Source organism: Thalia democratica, chromosome 2, assembly GCF_965202585.1.
Source record: "Thalia democratica chromosome 2, ktThaDemo2.hap1.1, whole genome shotgun sequence".
Lineage (NCBI taxonomy): Eukaryota > Metazoa > Chordata > Thaliacea > Salpida > Salpidae > Thalia > Thalia democratica.
This window is the reverse complement of record NC_139166.1, coordinates 40,775,966-40,792,021: the sequence shown is the minus strand read 5'-3', so window position 1 is coordinate 40,792,021 and position 16,056 is coordinate 40,775,966. Positions and strand designations below refer to the sequence as shown.

Below are 16,056 nucleotides of genomic sequence, written 5' to 3'. Positions count from 1 at the left end.
GAACAACCTTTGTGTAATGAAGCATAATTTAGTTTTTATTGTAGCAGAGTATAACAAACCAATATATTACAATAGAAGTTAAAAAGTGAAAAAAAACCAATGATTCTGTTGCTTAAGTAATGTTCAATTATAAATTTTAAATTTTAATTAACAATACAATGTTTCACTTGCTCGTTTTTAGGCCATGTTTTTTACAAGTTGATCTTATTTTATAGAGTTTTTACTAAGCTTCAAGTTGCTTTTTACCGTTTTTAAAAATTTGAATTAGTTTTTGAGATATGACTGGCCGAAGTCGGGCCGCATAACTGGTTCCTTATGGGGAAGAAAAAACTAAAACGGCAAAAAAAGACTAATGCATTCAAAATCTATCTCCTCCTTCATTTTTTAAGCAATCTTCTTCAAACTTTCACAGTCTATTCTTTATACAATAACAAAAAAACGTTATATGTGACTTTAAAAAATTTCAAGTAAAAATACCTTTTTTTTGATAAAAAATCACTTTTTTTTTTTGTCATAAAATTTTTATTTTTTAAGATTATTAAAATTCACAAATAACGTTTTTTTTCTCATAATGTAAGGAACATTTCCTAAAAATTTGAAGAAGATTGCTTGAAAAATGAAGGAGAAGATAGATTTTAAAGCCCGTTTTTAAAACTCAAGAAAAACGGCTTTAAAGTTACCCTTTATATACCCTTTAAAAAGACAACCCTTTATATAACGGTCATAAAAAAAAAAGTTACTTAATATTTTTAAAATCTAAATAAGCATCTGAAAGATTATGAAATTTACTATAATATAAGTCTATATGTTATTTTTGGTCAAAAAATGGCTTCTACCCCCCTATGGCCTTAAATATTGTTAAGAAGTAAAGGCTAACTCTATAATTTCAGCTCAATATTGGTGCAACATCATGCTAGGCAATTACCACTCAAAAATTTAAAAGTTGGTTTCGAACAAGCTGTTCAAAATGATTGAAGATTAGACTGATAATATTTCAAAACAGTGTTCTAAACTGAAGAAGAAAATATATTTTCTATAAAGTAGTGAATTTTTGCTTTTTTACTTTGCGCCTCTCATAAAGAACTTATTGAAATTTCTGTCTTTGATCGCTTGTATCTTAAATGTTACTATTTATCTTAAATTTTTAAAACAGTAAAAAACTATTTTTACCTAGGTTTTTTATGTTAAAAGTTCGACTAGTTTTCAAAAAAAAAATCACTTCCCTATGCTCTTAACAGGATTGCTACACATTCAGGACACTCAAGATAACTAAGGATATTTTGAAGTTATTAAAAATCTCAGGATGATTTAGGAGGGTTCAGGATAACTCGGGATATTTTGAATTTTTTTTAAAAACTAAGGATAATTTTAAGATTAGAAAACAATCTCAGCACAGTTTTCAGTATATTTTGATTAAGAACTAGTTTATTTAGTTGCAATATTTTGTTGTTGAAGAAATTGATTTTTAATAGTTTTGAGAGTTAAAAAAAAGTTAATTGTAAGTTTTTTAAACTTGTAAAAAAAGCTTTTTTTTTAATTCCAAAAACTCACAATGACTCAGGACAGTTTAAGGTCACTCAGGACAGTTTTATTCTTCAACTAAAACAGTGGCAACTCTGTCTTAATCACATCCATCAAAACTACAAAAATATAGTATCTTATTATACTCTTAGAACCTTTCTTAAAAAATATATAAGAGTTATACTTATATACTTAAAAAATTACAAGTAATTGAAATGTTTGTTAATAATTAATATAAGTATACTTGTCAAGTTTCTTATCTTAATACATCAAACAAAATGAGTTAGTACTATTAGTTATGACTTTAGTTGTTAGAGTTCTTAAACTTTCTAATGTTTATATATACTTGATAAAGTTAGAAGATTATTAATTTAATGTTATAAAATAAAAATTGAATAAGTTTTAAAAGACAATATTAATTATAGTTTTTATTTTAAGTAAAAAAAAGTGTTAGATATGAATGAAACACTGTCAAACGTAGTTCAGAAAAACGATAGTTCAATCGGATCAACTGTGAATTGGCCACAGTTTTTTGATTTACCTTGCTCTTTTCCAAATGAAGGATATGTGGCTAGAGGCTTTCATGAAGAAGGGAATCCTTTTCAAACAACATATGGAATTATTTGGTTTATTATAGCTATGTTGTTTGTTTGTGCTGCAGTTTTAATGGTAGTAATTGCAAACACTTTTGGCTTAATTGATGGCTGTCTACAAAAGGCTATTGAAATTGACAGAAATTGCTATAATTATTACTACCTGCCAGAGTATGTTACTTATGCTAAAAAAGCCAAAGAAGAAAATGAATTTGTAAGCATTGATTCTGAAAAAGGGTTAGGTAGTAGTAGCTCATGGTAAAAGTTAACAAATTCAATTTGTTTAAGATAATTTCAAAAGAATTTTTGTATTTTATTTAATTGACTTAAGATTAGTTACTTACAAAAGAGAAAAAAGTTTATAAAAGTCAGAATTTTTATTTGTTTTTTATGTAGTCTTTTTTTTAATATCCTGTTTTTAGAACCATTGTTTAAGTAAATTAAAAACATTTTACAAGTTAGGTTTAAAATCATCTGCATTTTTAAAATTAAAACTATTTACTCCTTGGTTATAATTTGTTGTTTTTTGTACTTTTTTAAGTCTAATTAGATCAATAGTGTTCTATCTATTTTAATTGCTAAATTAGGCCTGATCTGGTTCTAGTTTACAAAGATCTAACCAGACATAAGTTTGAATATTATATTTTTGTTTGGTTTGGGCTTAATCTTGATCTGAAAAAATGGATACTGCAAAGCTAAACTTAGAAACAAGCTGGACCATAAAATCTTGGCAAACTATTACCAGATCCACCTGGATCTGGTGTTTGGATTTGGTAGAACAGTATAAGTCAATTAAGTTTTTAGATAAAATACCTTAAAGTATGTTTTCGTACATGGTTATCAAAGAAGTACAGTTGTAATTATATTAAATTAATACTTAAAAAGTATCAGTACAATATTTTAACAGTGCCTTTACACAAATAAAGCGGTAATTATAAAAATTATAATTTTTTAAACTATTATAGTTATTGATGAATTAAATTAAAAATAAATTTTGATAAACAAACGTTGATTGGTTTAAAATAAAAGTTTGATAAATATAGCAAGATATAGTAGTTTTGCGCTTTTGTAAAAAAAAAAACTTTTGTAATTTTTAAATTTAATACTTATATATTAAGTATAGAATTTTTAACCTTTAAAATAATTTAAATTTTAATTTTCTCTAACACTTAAATACAAATTCATTAATTACATTTTAAACGCTTGAAATTTTTAACTAGCTACATAAATTAACCAGTATGAATTTATTTTCAAGTTTCCATTGACTAAGTTTGTTGTAATATCAACATTTATCAAGTTTGTAGGTATTTATTTTATTTTATACATATTTAATAAAATGATCTTTAATTTTAATCAACAAAATACTGATTATATTTTATTGATGAGATATTGTAATTCATGTTACACTAAGAGTAGAAAGTATAATTTTTTTTTAAATGATTTGTTATAATAACTTTATGAAGGGTTTATAAGTTTAGCTTTTAGTTTCATATAAAAAAAAAAAGATTTGTTTAATTTTTTCTGACCAAAATTACTATGGCTATGAATAATTAAGTTATGTATTTAAATATTTTGCATATACAACACAGTGTTTTTACAATCTTCTACTTCATTCAAAACAAATATTGATAGCTAACAAAAAACAATTTATGTTATTTTTCTTAATCTTGTGTTTTAGATTTTTATTAATTTACTAGAGATAGAAAACTGAGTGTAAAAATGAGTTTAGGAAGTAGAATAGAAAGTGCTTTTTCTAGTACAGACGAGCCAAAAAAAGAAGAAGGCATTTTTTCATGGCCAGGATTTTTTGATATTCCATGTAATTTAAGAGAGCAAGGAATTGATTTTCGAGATTTCCATACAGCAACAAATCCTTTAATAACTACTTATGGAATTTACTGGTTTATTGTGATGCTAACTTTAGCTAGTACATTAGCTCTACTAGTTTTCATGGGACAATCATATGGAGCAGTTGATGGATGCTTACATCAGGCAGTTGATATAGAAAGGCGTTGTTATTTGCAATATTATTTACCGGACAGGAGAGACAAGTATATTACATACATAAACCAAAAAGATGATGAAGCTAAAAAAACAAAACAAAAAGAAACTGTTTAAATGTTAAATAACACTTAAACTTAGTCTGCTTAGTCTTAACACTTTCTATTGTATGTTAGCTTTTAAAATTTAGACTACCATACTTATTTACTTTTTATTTTATGTTTAAACACTTAATTGTGTACTAAATATGCTTAGTGAGTTGAGTTTTTATTGTTCATTTTATATAATACTTATTGCTTTTTAGGTTTGATAAATTCTAAGCTGTTTTTAAGGTCACATCCCTTTCATTGTACAAAATATGATTTTTTTCAATTGTAGTTGGAACATTTTGTTTTGTCTATTTCTCATCTAAGATACTAAACTTGGCTAAGTGTCAGAAGTTCACAAAGGTACACTTTTGCACCACATCACTTTTGCACCAGTTAACACTTTTGCATGGGACTAATTTTTTGTTGTTTACTCTTATAAATAAATAAATATATATTACCATCACTGTTACCCCTAACCCTTAGTTGATATTTTTTAAATATTAGTATTTTAAGAATTATTATTTTTCTCATATGATAAATTTTATTTTTACCATCACTGTTACCCCTAACCCTTGTTTGGTTATTTTTTGTGCAAAAGCGTCTTCGTGCATATTTGACCCTTCCCCAACAATTTTAAAGGGGTATTATTCCATATGAGGATAAATAAACTAAACTAAATAATTTTTATTCCAAAACTTTTTATTCAATTTTATAGTTTTGATCTTTATAGTTTATAAAATGGTTTATTAATTTAAATAAATTAAAATTTAGCATGTTTATTGCTCACCAACAATGAACTACATTAAGTATTTGTTTAGTTAGTGAGAATTTTTTAATTTGTTTAAACGACAAGTTGTAAATTATTGATTATTAGAAATAGCCTAGCTGTTTATGATAATTAGTTATTTAGTTAATTCATATGAATATTATTAGTAAGTTTTATAACTTCGATTTAGTAGTTTGAAATATATTAAATTTATTAAGGGCATAAGGTGTGTCCAATTATTTTTACTCAAACTAACATTGGCTCTTATTTATAAGTCAGAGTATATACTATTATTAACTTTTTATAGAACAAAAATAGTAATTAATTATTTAAAAGTTGAAATAGTACATGCTTCTGGTTATTACATGTGGTCTTATGTATGATGGTCCTTGAGATGTTAGTATGATTCTAGTTGTTTTTCTTTATATATATAGATTTATTTATATAACATTGTTTGTGTGGATGTGTTAGGCTTCAGTCTGGATTTGTGCTGGTCTTCAAGGATACACCAGTTGAGCCTATGTGTTCTTTATTTATATTCTGGCGCAAGATTGTGATTTTATATATTCCTTTCTGCAGGCATTGATTGTTGAACGGACATTGAGTGTCGTTTCTGCAGTTACAGGGTTTGTCAGTTGGGCTCGGTACAGAAAGCAATCGTTTGTTGTGTGCTTTGATAATTGATTTTAGGTTTGTAGAACAGCTGTATGTGATCTTGACTGTGTTCTTGTTGTAATATCTTGTGCAGCTTGGAACCTTCAAGTAAATGCGTGTTTATGAGGTGGAGGAATTGTTTTTCAACTTAGATTTTGACTGAGTTGCAGTAAAGGTGGAAATATATGATGTTTCTTCTTCTACACTTTTTCTTACTGGTTTGTATGGGACATTTAAATTCACTTAATGGGTTGAAGCCGCTTTTTAATAGGGTGTCATTGTATGGATTTTTAGCAGTATCAAAGATGTTTTTATTAGCAGATAATTTTCAAAGGCAGTTATGAACCATGGGGCTGATCACATTTCTTACAGGTTTTGGATAGTTCGATTGATTGTGAATGTATAGAATTCTGCTGTTTGGTTTTCTAAAGGGTTTGTATGTGGCTTCTCTTAAAGAGATTGGGATGTCAAGAAATTTTTTTTTTCAAACAAACCTTTTTCAATAGTTAATTTAAATCCATAAATGTCTTTAAGAGAAGCCACATACAAACCCTTTAGAAAACCAAACAAATATTCTTAAATTATCACTCTAATCACCCTTAATTACCTTCCTATCTCTATATAAATAAAGTGCATTAGATTGTTGTTTTATTATTGTACCTGAATAGCTGCTTAGCAGTGAAACCTCGGTAGTACCAAAAAGCGTCTGTTCTGAACAAATTGTCATTTTATAATTGCTCACGTTTTTTCGAGCACTTTACTATTACCTAGCTAGTGGCATATATATATAGTGGCATATATAGTCTTTTAGATATAATCATTATTATAAGAAGTATCTAATACAACTGTATGGAATAAAAAAAAAGATCGGTTTTATTGGAATTTTGAAAAATAAGTTTTGAAAAATTCACTAAAAGTCCATCTCCTTCACTTAAAAAGCATTTTACTTCAAATTTTCAAGAAATCCTTTAAAATAAATTGTATTTTTTTGTATTTTCTTTATGAAAAAATGGCTTAAGAGTAAATTAAAGCGAAAATTGAAAAATCAGTTTCTTACAAATTATTCAAAATAATTTAAAGATAAATGAAAAAGTTTTAAAACAAACACTTAAAAACTGAATGAGTAGATATTATTTTAGTGAAATAATCTATTTTAGTTTGTGCCTCCCATAAAGAACCTATTGAATTTTCTATATTTGTTTTCTTATATCTCAAAATTTACTTTGAGTTTTTAATACTGGTTGCTTTATTTTTATGTAAAAAATAAGATTAAATTAAACATAAGTATTTAGCACCCCTATGCCCTTGAATTTACCAGAGTTTTTGCGTCAAAGAAAAAAAGTTGTATGGTATATAAATGTTCTCAAAAACAATTATATTTAATATTCAAATCTTTAAACCTTAACAAATTATTGTGTTACTTATAGCTTTTGATAGAGATCAGTGAATATATTCTTTTAACAAAGTTTATTAATTTCATAATTTTACTCAACGTAATAAAAGTTATGAATTTTGAAAATGAAGATAAATTACAAAAAAAAAAACTCTACACTGGTGCAGAACGAAAGCAAAAGTTACCTAGTGAAGTCATTAAAGATGCAAAAAATTGGTGCGCATTGAGGGTGATTTTTATTTTGATATTTTTATAAAACTATGCTAATATTATAAAATATTGTACATATAATTTTTCATAAATTAGTTTATGTTGTAATTTTTAACAAAAACTTTTTAAAGTGTTTAAAAATCAAAGTTTGTAAATTTATTGTACTACAAAATTTGTTTGTATCCGTTTCTTTTTTAAACGCTCAATATGTTTTGGTATTTTCAAATTTATAAAATTTGAATTGTTAAAAAGAAAACATAATGCAGGCTATAATTTTTAATATAAGTGCTTTAAAATAAGTTTAATTTGCACAACGGATCTGCAACTAGAAGTAGAAAAATAATTTAAAAATTTTATTCAAAAATTGGTAGCCAGAAAGCCAAAATTCTAGCTCATTTAGAGCTTCAAACCAATTGAAAGAAATCTGTCTACAACAAAAGTCATGACAATTGGCATGAGGCATTTTGAATAGTTGTTGCTTAAAACAAATTCGGATGTCTTTATAAAAAAATCAACCATAAAAGATAAAAACTTTTAAAAATTATATTAAACATAAAATATTTGGTTTATTATATCATAGCTTTATAAATGTACTTAAAACTTTTGTTAAATGAATTTAATGAGTAACTTAATGAAAAGTTATTAATTTATGTTTTGCAAAAAAAAAGTCCTTAAACTATTAAACCTTCAAAGATTGTAAAAAAAGGCTAACTCCGACTTTATAAATGTTTTTATCAAAATAGTTCTCTAATTTTCTAGATTGTAATAAAGTTAACAGAAAATTGTCCCCGTTTGCCCTAAAATACCACAAAATAATGATTGTAATTGTAAAACCAACAAAACTAGGTTTGTTAAAAAAATTAAACTCATATTATCAATGTTGTTATCCATTTTGAATAATAAAAAGAGTCATAGTATAAATTTTTATAAATCTTTATGCACATCATTTTGAATAATTGCAATTATTCACAAAACTTTTTTGTACCAACCCTGTGTATTTTAAGCATTTAAATTCAGCTTGAAGTAAATAATCTTAACAAACACAGTTAATCCGTAGGGGTTAAATAATTTATTTACAACTTGATCTGATTTTTTAGAATTTTAAGTAAATTACAAGTTGCTCTTTACAGAATTTTAATTTTTAAACTAATCTAAAAAGCGGTTTAAAGTTGGAGAGTACAATAGGATCTTTATGTAGGAGAAAACTAAAACAGTGAATAAATAGGTATAACTAAGTGTATCTCTTCCTTTGTTTTTGTGATAGATACCTCAAATTTTCAGGAAATGTTCCTTGCATTAATTAAAATATTTTCTTTTAATGAATTGTTAAATTTTTGACAAATTTTTTTTTTCCAAATTAAATGTAAAAAAAAAATTATTTTGTTTTTTAGTCATAAACTTTAACTTTTTAGTTTTCCAAAAAAATTTTTTGAAATTATTTCTTAATTGTAAGAAACGTTTCTTAAAAATTTGGGGTATTTATCTCAAAATAAGTAAAAGAAAATAGATTTTTAGTGATTTATTTTATTCACCATTTTAGTTTTCTCCTTCATTAGGAGCCTATTATACTATCTGATTTTAATCAACTATATCTCAAAAACAATTTAAATATAAAAACCTGTAATAAGCAATTTATAGCTTAGTTAAAACTCTCAGATTCAAATTAAGTTAAAAAAAATCATTTATCATCCTATGGCCTTAATTGCACTTTCAGTGCATATCAGTGTTTATTTGTTAAGTTATAATACTTTTATAATGATGAGTTTTATAGTAGTTTTATGTATAATAATAGCTATAATTTTTAAGTTATGTTGTACTGTTTTTACAAATTTTTTATATCATTGATAAATAGTGTTTCTGAGAGACGCTTTAATAATAGTTGTAATACCAGAAAAGCACTATGTTGCAGCCGTTTAGAACAGTTGATTTCAATCGTGTCGCCATAGGTTAAAATTCCTGGCCAAGCAGATTTCCCGAGGAAGCTTGAGTTAGCCTGCTTTGGGATTTTTAATTCTTTTGTCATGGTTTGGGAAATGTAATACATTTGGTACTTAAGCAAAGCACAGCAGCAAAACCAAATAAATACTTTAGAAAAAATTGTGCTCAAAATTATTTATATGCAAAATAAAAAGACAAAATATAAACCTTAACACAGTGATGAAACAGAATACTAGAAAAAAAGCAGTAAATAGATCACTAAGATAAGCTAATAAGATTTATTTTTATTTTTACTTTGTTTTCTGCTTGAATTTATCAGAAATCAAGCAGATGCTTTGTATAGCAATGTTTTTAATTTTGCAAACGTAGTAAGGTTTAACACCAGTATTAATATTATTTTCATTACCAGTGATGTACTGTAATTTTACTTGATTTTCAGACGAGCTTTGCTTAGTTTTGTCCTAAGGTTTTAACGTCATATCACTTATATTTGACATTTATTTGCTTAAGAAAAAATAGACATGTAAAGTTTAAAAATGATTCTCTAAAAATTGTAGATTAAATTAAATTTTGATATTTATGTCAGTTTTTGCCATATTTGTTTGTTCTATTCATTAATAATCTCTTCAACTATCCAATTTAGATCTAGTTGACCTAAAAGTACTTTGATTCTAAAAAAGTGGCTAGAAGCAAGTGGTAGTTTGATTAAAAATCTACAAATTAAGATAAACTAGTTTAATCCTAATAGTCTATATGTTTTGTCTACTATGGTATATCTTTAAGAAATTTTTATAAGTTTTTTGTCAAACAAATGGCTTTTGGAACCAAGACCTTTTTTGCAAAAATATATTTCATATTTTGTACATAACAAAATCATAAAAATATCTGTAAAATAATTATTTTAGTTAAATTTTTTTAATCTAGGCAAATTTATTATTAAGAATAAATATTTTTCAGGTTTAATTTCTTCTGTTTTTAGTTTTTAATTTCTGAACTATGTACAGGGTTGCCATTTTACCTGGAAACCTGGAAAAACCTGGCTTCATAACAATTTTCATATGTTCAGTAATAAAATTTAGATTTGACTCAAAAAATTTATTATATAAATAAAAAAAATTTTCATCATCATAATTATTTTATTGAAAAGCTTATTTAAAGTAGCTTTACAGTCAGAGTTGCCACAAGGTCAGGAAAAGTCAGGAAAAATCAGGAAAAACTAAAAAAGTATCAAAAGTCAAGAAAAATGGGGGTTTTTGAAAAAAAGTCAGATTTTTTCAGTTTTAAATTTACAAAATTCCTTATTTTCCATAGCCTTTAAATGGTAAAAAATTAATTAAAAACCCTTTAAGATCAGAAAAAAATTGCAAAATTTTCCTAGAAATTTACTAAATTATTTATTCCAAATCCTTCATCTTGTATAAATTAATATAGTATTCTTTATAAAACTGCAATTTTTTTTTAATTTACATATTGAACAAGTACCTACTTGAACAAGCAGTTTTTGTAAGCTTTTTAGTATTGATGATCTGTAGCAAGGACACTTCCATAGTGAAACTGTGATATGTACGCAAAAGTTTATCTAGCATAACTTTAGAATCAAAGTGTTTTTGTTTTAAGTAAATATTTGAGTTCTTTATAATTAAGCAGTTAGTTAAGTATTTTATGTAACAAGTTTATGTGTATACTTAACCTCTTTATAATTTTTTCATAGTTGTTTAAATTTGTAAAATAAGTTATAAGAGAAGTATATACCATATCTTCATTAGATGAAGAGGTTAAAGTGCTAATAAAAAAGCTGATAAAATAAATTTTAGTACATCTATTAAAGAAAGTGTTTGATTAAGTTTTTTATCGTTTTATGGTTTAAATTGTGAAAGTTAGTTATTGTTTTAAGGGTTTAGTTGTAAAAGTTCGTTATTAATTTAAGGTATGCTTATTGTATGTTTTTTCGTTTATTCAGATACATTTATGTTAGGAAATGCTAAAAAAATTGTGTTTTTTTTCCAGACAAGCTGTGTTTATAAGCTAATAATAGAAGTATTTTGCTGATATAGCTGTTTATTGCAAATACATCTATCATACACAGATGGTTCAAGTGATGTAATGGAAGTTTTATGATCGAATTCAGCAAAAAAAATGTAGTTTTAACCTGTATTAAAATTAGGTTGAAAGCTTTATATAGTTTCAAGTGTTAGATTATGTGATTAAGAATAAGTTTAAATATAGAGTTTAATTTATAAAAATCAGGAAAATTTTAGTAAAAAGTCAGGAAATTTTTCTCAGCTTGATCTGTGGTAACCCTGTACAGCAGGGACGTAGCTAGCTCAAAAAAGTTACAAATCTGCAAAAAAAATCAAGAATAACGTGTAATGATGTCATAACGGGAATAGAGTAGTTTTAACTACGTTTAATTTTATATGAAAAAGTGCAGTTTTGTTAAAAGTTTAAAAATAAATTGAATGTTGAAGTATAATGAATAACTGAATACAAGGTAATTTTTACTGCTCTTGACCAGCTATAATTCTTTATGTGTTTAAACTATTATGAACCTATAAAACCTTTCATTTAAAATAAAATATTAATTAAGAATTTAACTTAAATAGTATTACTGATAGGCCTAAAATGTATAACTTTGAAAACGGTTTCCCCAATTCAGAAAACATTTGCAAAAATTGTTGCTTTTATTTGAAAAAAATCATAAATTTTAGGAGTTGAATAAAAAACAAAAGAGATATAAAATAAAAAAGTTCACAACATTAGATAAAATTCAGATGTACAATTACTTTATTTTGTCAAAAGTAATTCATAAAGAAAGGAAGAGTACACGTCTTTGTAAATGTTATTACTAGCTTTGGTAGCATAAAAATTTAAGCTGTAAAAAAGAATAAAACATTTTCTTACTAGAAAAAAAATTGTTAAATAAAATCTGTAAAAAAAGAATCAACATCTGTTATGACATTATTAACAAAACTAAAAATGTCCTTAGTTTTTCATAGATAAAACAAAACTATACTGAGTCAGCCTGAGTTAATAAATAAAGCTCTAAATATCCTAGAGTTATCCAGGATACTTTGAGTGTATGGCAACAATGTACAATTTAAATCTTTCAACTTTGCTAAAAAATGTAATAAAAACTTTAACTAAGGTAAGCATTTATAAAATCTTTAAAACAAGTTTTAATTAAAAAATTAAGTTCCTTAATCCAATAAAAAAAAACTATAATTTGTTTATATTAATCTTGAAAAAATAAAAACTTTAACTAACCTAAGCATTTATAAAATCTTTAAAACAAGTTTTAATTAAAAAATAAAGTTCTAAAATATAAAAAAAAACTATAATTTGTATATATTATTCTTAAAAAAATGTTTATATTATAGAGTTTTTCAATTGGCCTTCTTGTTGCAAGCTATTTGTCTTATTGTGTTATTTTTTCTGATATAATAGATTCTAATCTTCTTGATAAAACTTCAGGAAATGATATTATCTTCACTGTTTCAAAAGTTTTTAATTTTTTTATATTTGTCAACCACAGGGATTTAATCTTAAAACGTTCGACTCAGAGAGTCAATTTGATTTAAAACAAAAGTTAATTCTTCATTTTAGTTTACTTAGAGGTTCATCTACTTTAAAATGTATCTTGTTATATATCTTCTATCTGTATTTGCTATTTTGTAACACAAAAAAAAAGTAAATTTCAAAAAACGTTAAGTTCTTTTTGACTCACCACAAACATTTCAATAGTACAAGATCCTCTCTCACACTTACTTTTTTATTCTCTCACATCATTTAAACCAAATCTACAGCTTTTAAATGGATTTTTTTACAATGGTTTGCTATTTGGTAACATTATCTACACCAACCAATTTGTATACAATTTAGATGTGTTCAATATTTACGACACTAAAAGTGCTAGAGAGTACTGTAAAAATAAAAATTAGGAGTGCAAAACTAGGTATAAACGAATACTTAAAGCTAAAGAAACAAGGTCTTAAAAGCTGAATATTCGAAAGAAAATCGAGTTTTTTCGCAAAAATGTTTACGTTTCTGTAGATTTGCAGAAACGTACCAAGCTACGTGCCTGATGTACAGTATCTTTCCAATTGTTTTTATACTATTTAACACAGTTTAATACCTTAAACTAAAAATAGACCAAAAATGTATACTTTTAAAAACCTGGAAGAAATTTGGAAAACCTGGAAATAATTTGGAAAAGTGGCAAATGTATGTAATTTTTTGTTATCATGCAAGTATTGATACCATTGTTTTTCTCAAATTGGTTAGTAATATTATGTTCATAAAAAATAATCTGATATACTACTTTACTAGTTTTTGATAAATAATTTAGCTAATAAATATGTAGGCGATAAATACAAAACGTCCCACAACTCCTTTAGACGCAAGAAGATCGCTGTTTGGTGGCGAAAGTACATCAGGCAGAAGTCCAATAAGTAGGCCTCCTTCTTCGTACAGCACAGGGTTTCAAAAATATGACACATCAGAAAATTCCACAAACTCTTTTTCTAACTTCCAAAGTTCTCGTCCGTCCAAACTACTACCATTAAAAATGGTAAGTTTTATTTGCACACTAAACTGTATAATTTTTTTAACCATTATATCTTTAAATTTAATTTAAGTAATTTTTTTGTAAAAATATATCTTGTTTTTGATAATATTTGGATAGTTTTATAGTGTTGTAATTGAAAAAAATGCATTTATGCTTCATAAATTTATGTATTAAATGCTTCATAAACACCAAAAATTTATTTCTTCAAATTTCTAAAAGCAGTCAAAATGTTCTATAAGATATATTTTTAAATGCAACGTTTAAGCGATTGAAAGTTAAAAAAACTTTTTTCATTAGTTAAAGATACTTAGATTAATAAATTTGATGAAGTATTAAAACATGTTTATGACAAAACCTGTGTTTTCGATAAAGAGCACTTGGAGGTTAAAGTATACTTTTGTGTAGGCTTTTTTTGTTGTTTGGGTTTGTATAAGTCAGGGGTCGGCAGGCCAAATTTGGAAGATAAAAATATTTGTGGGCCGCAGTTGTAGTTTAAGTTTTTACTCTTCCAAAATATCATTATGTACGATTATTGTACAAATGTTTGTAATTTATGTATTTATAAGAGATAAATGTCTAAATAACTGTTGAAAATATTATTGTACAAATTAAAATTGAAAACATATTTAAATTATGTATAAAATAAAGTTTTGACCGCTCCCCGTTAACCTTTTTTAAAAATATCAATTGACCTAAATTTTCAAATACCATTAGCTCAATTTTGGTAGCATCTAGGAGAATTTTTTTTGTTTGTTTTTTATATGAATTTCTGCACCGCGTTTCTACAAAATTTTCACTTTTCTGGGGCTACTCTATTGTACAATAATTAAAAAACCAAAATTGTAAAAAGTGATTTTGAGTAATATGCAAAAAGTTTTCAGACAGGTCTAGTTGCTGTGGACATAAAAAAGAAAACACAAAACCAAATATCAAACAAGTACTTTCCCAGGAGAGGAAGCCAAAATGCCCTTGATAAAAACCAGATTCAAAAATTGTCGGATTTACCAGAAAAAAAGATTTCTCCAAAATTAAAACTCCAACATGTTTGTAAGTAATATGCTTAGAATCAATTTAATAATCTTACCAAGTTTCAATTAATATACTTTTTATATCGTACAAACAATTTTGTTTTTCAATTTATTACATTCAACTACTTATTTTTGTATGTTAATACAGTTTATTTGATGAAGTTTTTATGTGTAGAAAAATCAACAATATTTAAAGATATAATAAAAAGTATTGTGAAGTATAGAAGAGGATAAATTGATTTTTTAAAACCTTGAATATGTTAACTATTTTTAATTTTTTCTGTTGTTAACAAATTGTATATTTTATTAATGTTTTAATTTATAACTAAATTTAGTAACCTAAAATACTAAACTAAATAAATCTGATCCGTTGCACTATTAATCAGGAAAGTAATACCTCAGTTTAATCAAGTTTGATGCACTTAACAATAAAATTATTAATTATGATTTTAGATAACAGTGTTTTTTGTGTATAAAGGTGTTTAAGATTCAACAATCTAACTTAAGGGTGAGAAACGTACCGAATCCGGTTCGCTAATAGAAATCTCTTGCCCGTGACCTACTTTTATCTTGATAAAATCTGGTGCAAATCGATTACGATTGAATTAAAAAAAATCTTTTGAAATGTTCATTTGCTTTATTTTTAGTACTTACACAGTAGTACTTGTTTAAAAATAACTTCATTTTAGTTTTAAATCAAAAGAGTTTTTTTATTTTATAAAACAAATTTTCAAATGCGTGAGGTCCAGTAAGACTTTTTTTAGTCAGTCTGGTCTGCAAAATACTTTTTATCGAATTCTGGTCCTCTGACTATAAAAGCTTTCATATACTTTAAAATTAATGATCAAGTTAGCTCTACCTACCTTTTATTTAAAAAACGTTTAAAGTAATATTTAAGTATAACGATAAGTATCATAATTTATACTGAATGCTAATTGGTTAGAGCGATACAGAAGCTCTTCGTGACAATGTCTATCTAGTAAGTTTTAAAATATACAAAAACAGGGTATTTTAAATTTTAATTAAATTAAGGGCAAAAGCTTTTGTGATTATTTTTTTTTATAGTTAATTTTCAAAATTTAACTTTTTACAAACTTCTACAAATAAACAGTAATAACATCGATAAGGTACTTACTTTAACCCGCGTAATGTACTAACTAAATCTCGAAAATAAGTGGAATCATAAACTTTTTGTAAAAAATAACGAATGAAGTTAAATGAACAAAAACATGATGTTATATGATTAGTGCACATAAGACACATTTATTAAAAAAACCTAGTAACTCTAAAGTAGAATAG

At 25.4% G+C, this 16,056-nt stretch overlaps 1 protein-coding gene across 1 annotated transcript in view; it reads left to right on the top strand.

Annotated features, from left to right (window-relative positions):
• Window positions 1–7,055: 7,055 nt before the first annotated feature.
• The window catches only part of LOC145829302 (armadillo repeat-containing protein 2-like), a 51,178-nt gene continuing 42,177 nt past the window's right edge, over window positions 7,056–16,056 (top strand). Inside the window, exons 1-3 of the mRNA XM_082937065.1 lie at window positions 7,056–7,246; window positions 13,526–13,732; window positions 14,611–14,776. Coding sequence (XP_082793191.1) covers window positions 7,130–7,246; window positions 13,526–13,732; window positions 14,611–14,776 — 490 coding nt within the window. The 5' untranslated portion in view covers window positions 7,056–7,129. The remainder of the gene's footprint in view (window positions 7,247–13,525; window positions 13,733–14,610; window positions 14,777–16,056) is intronic.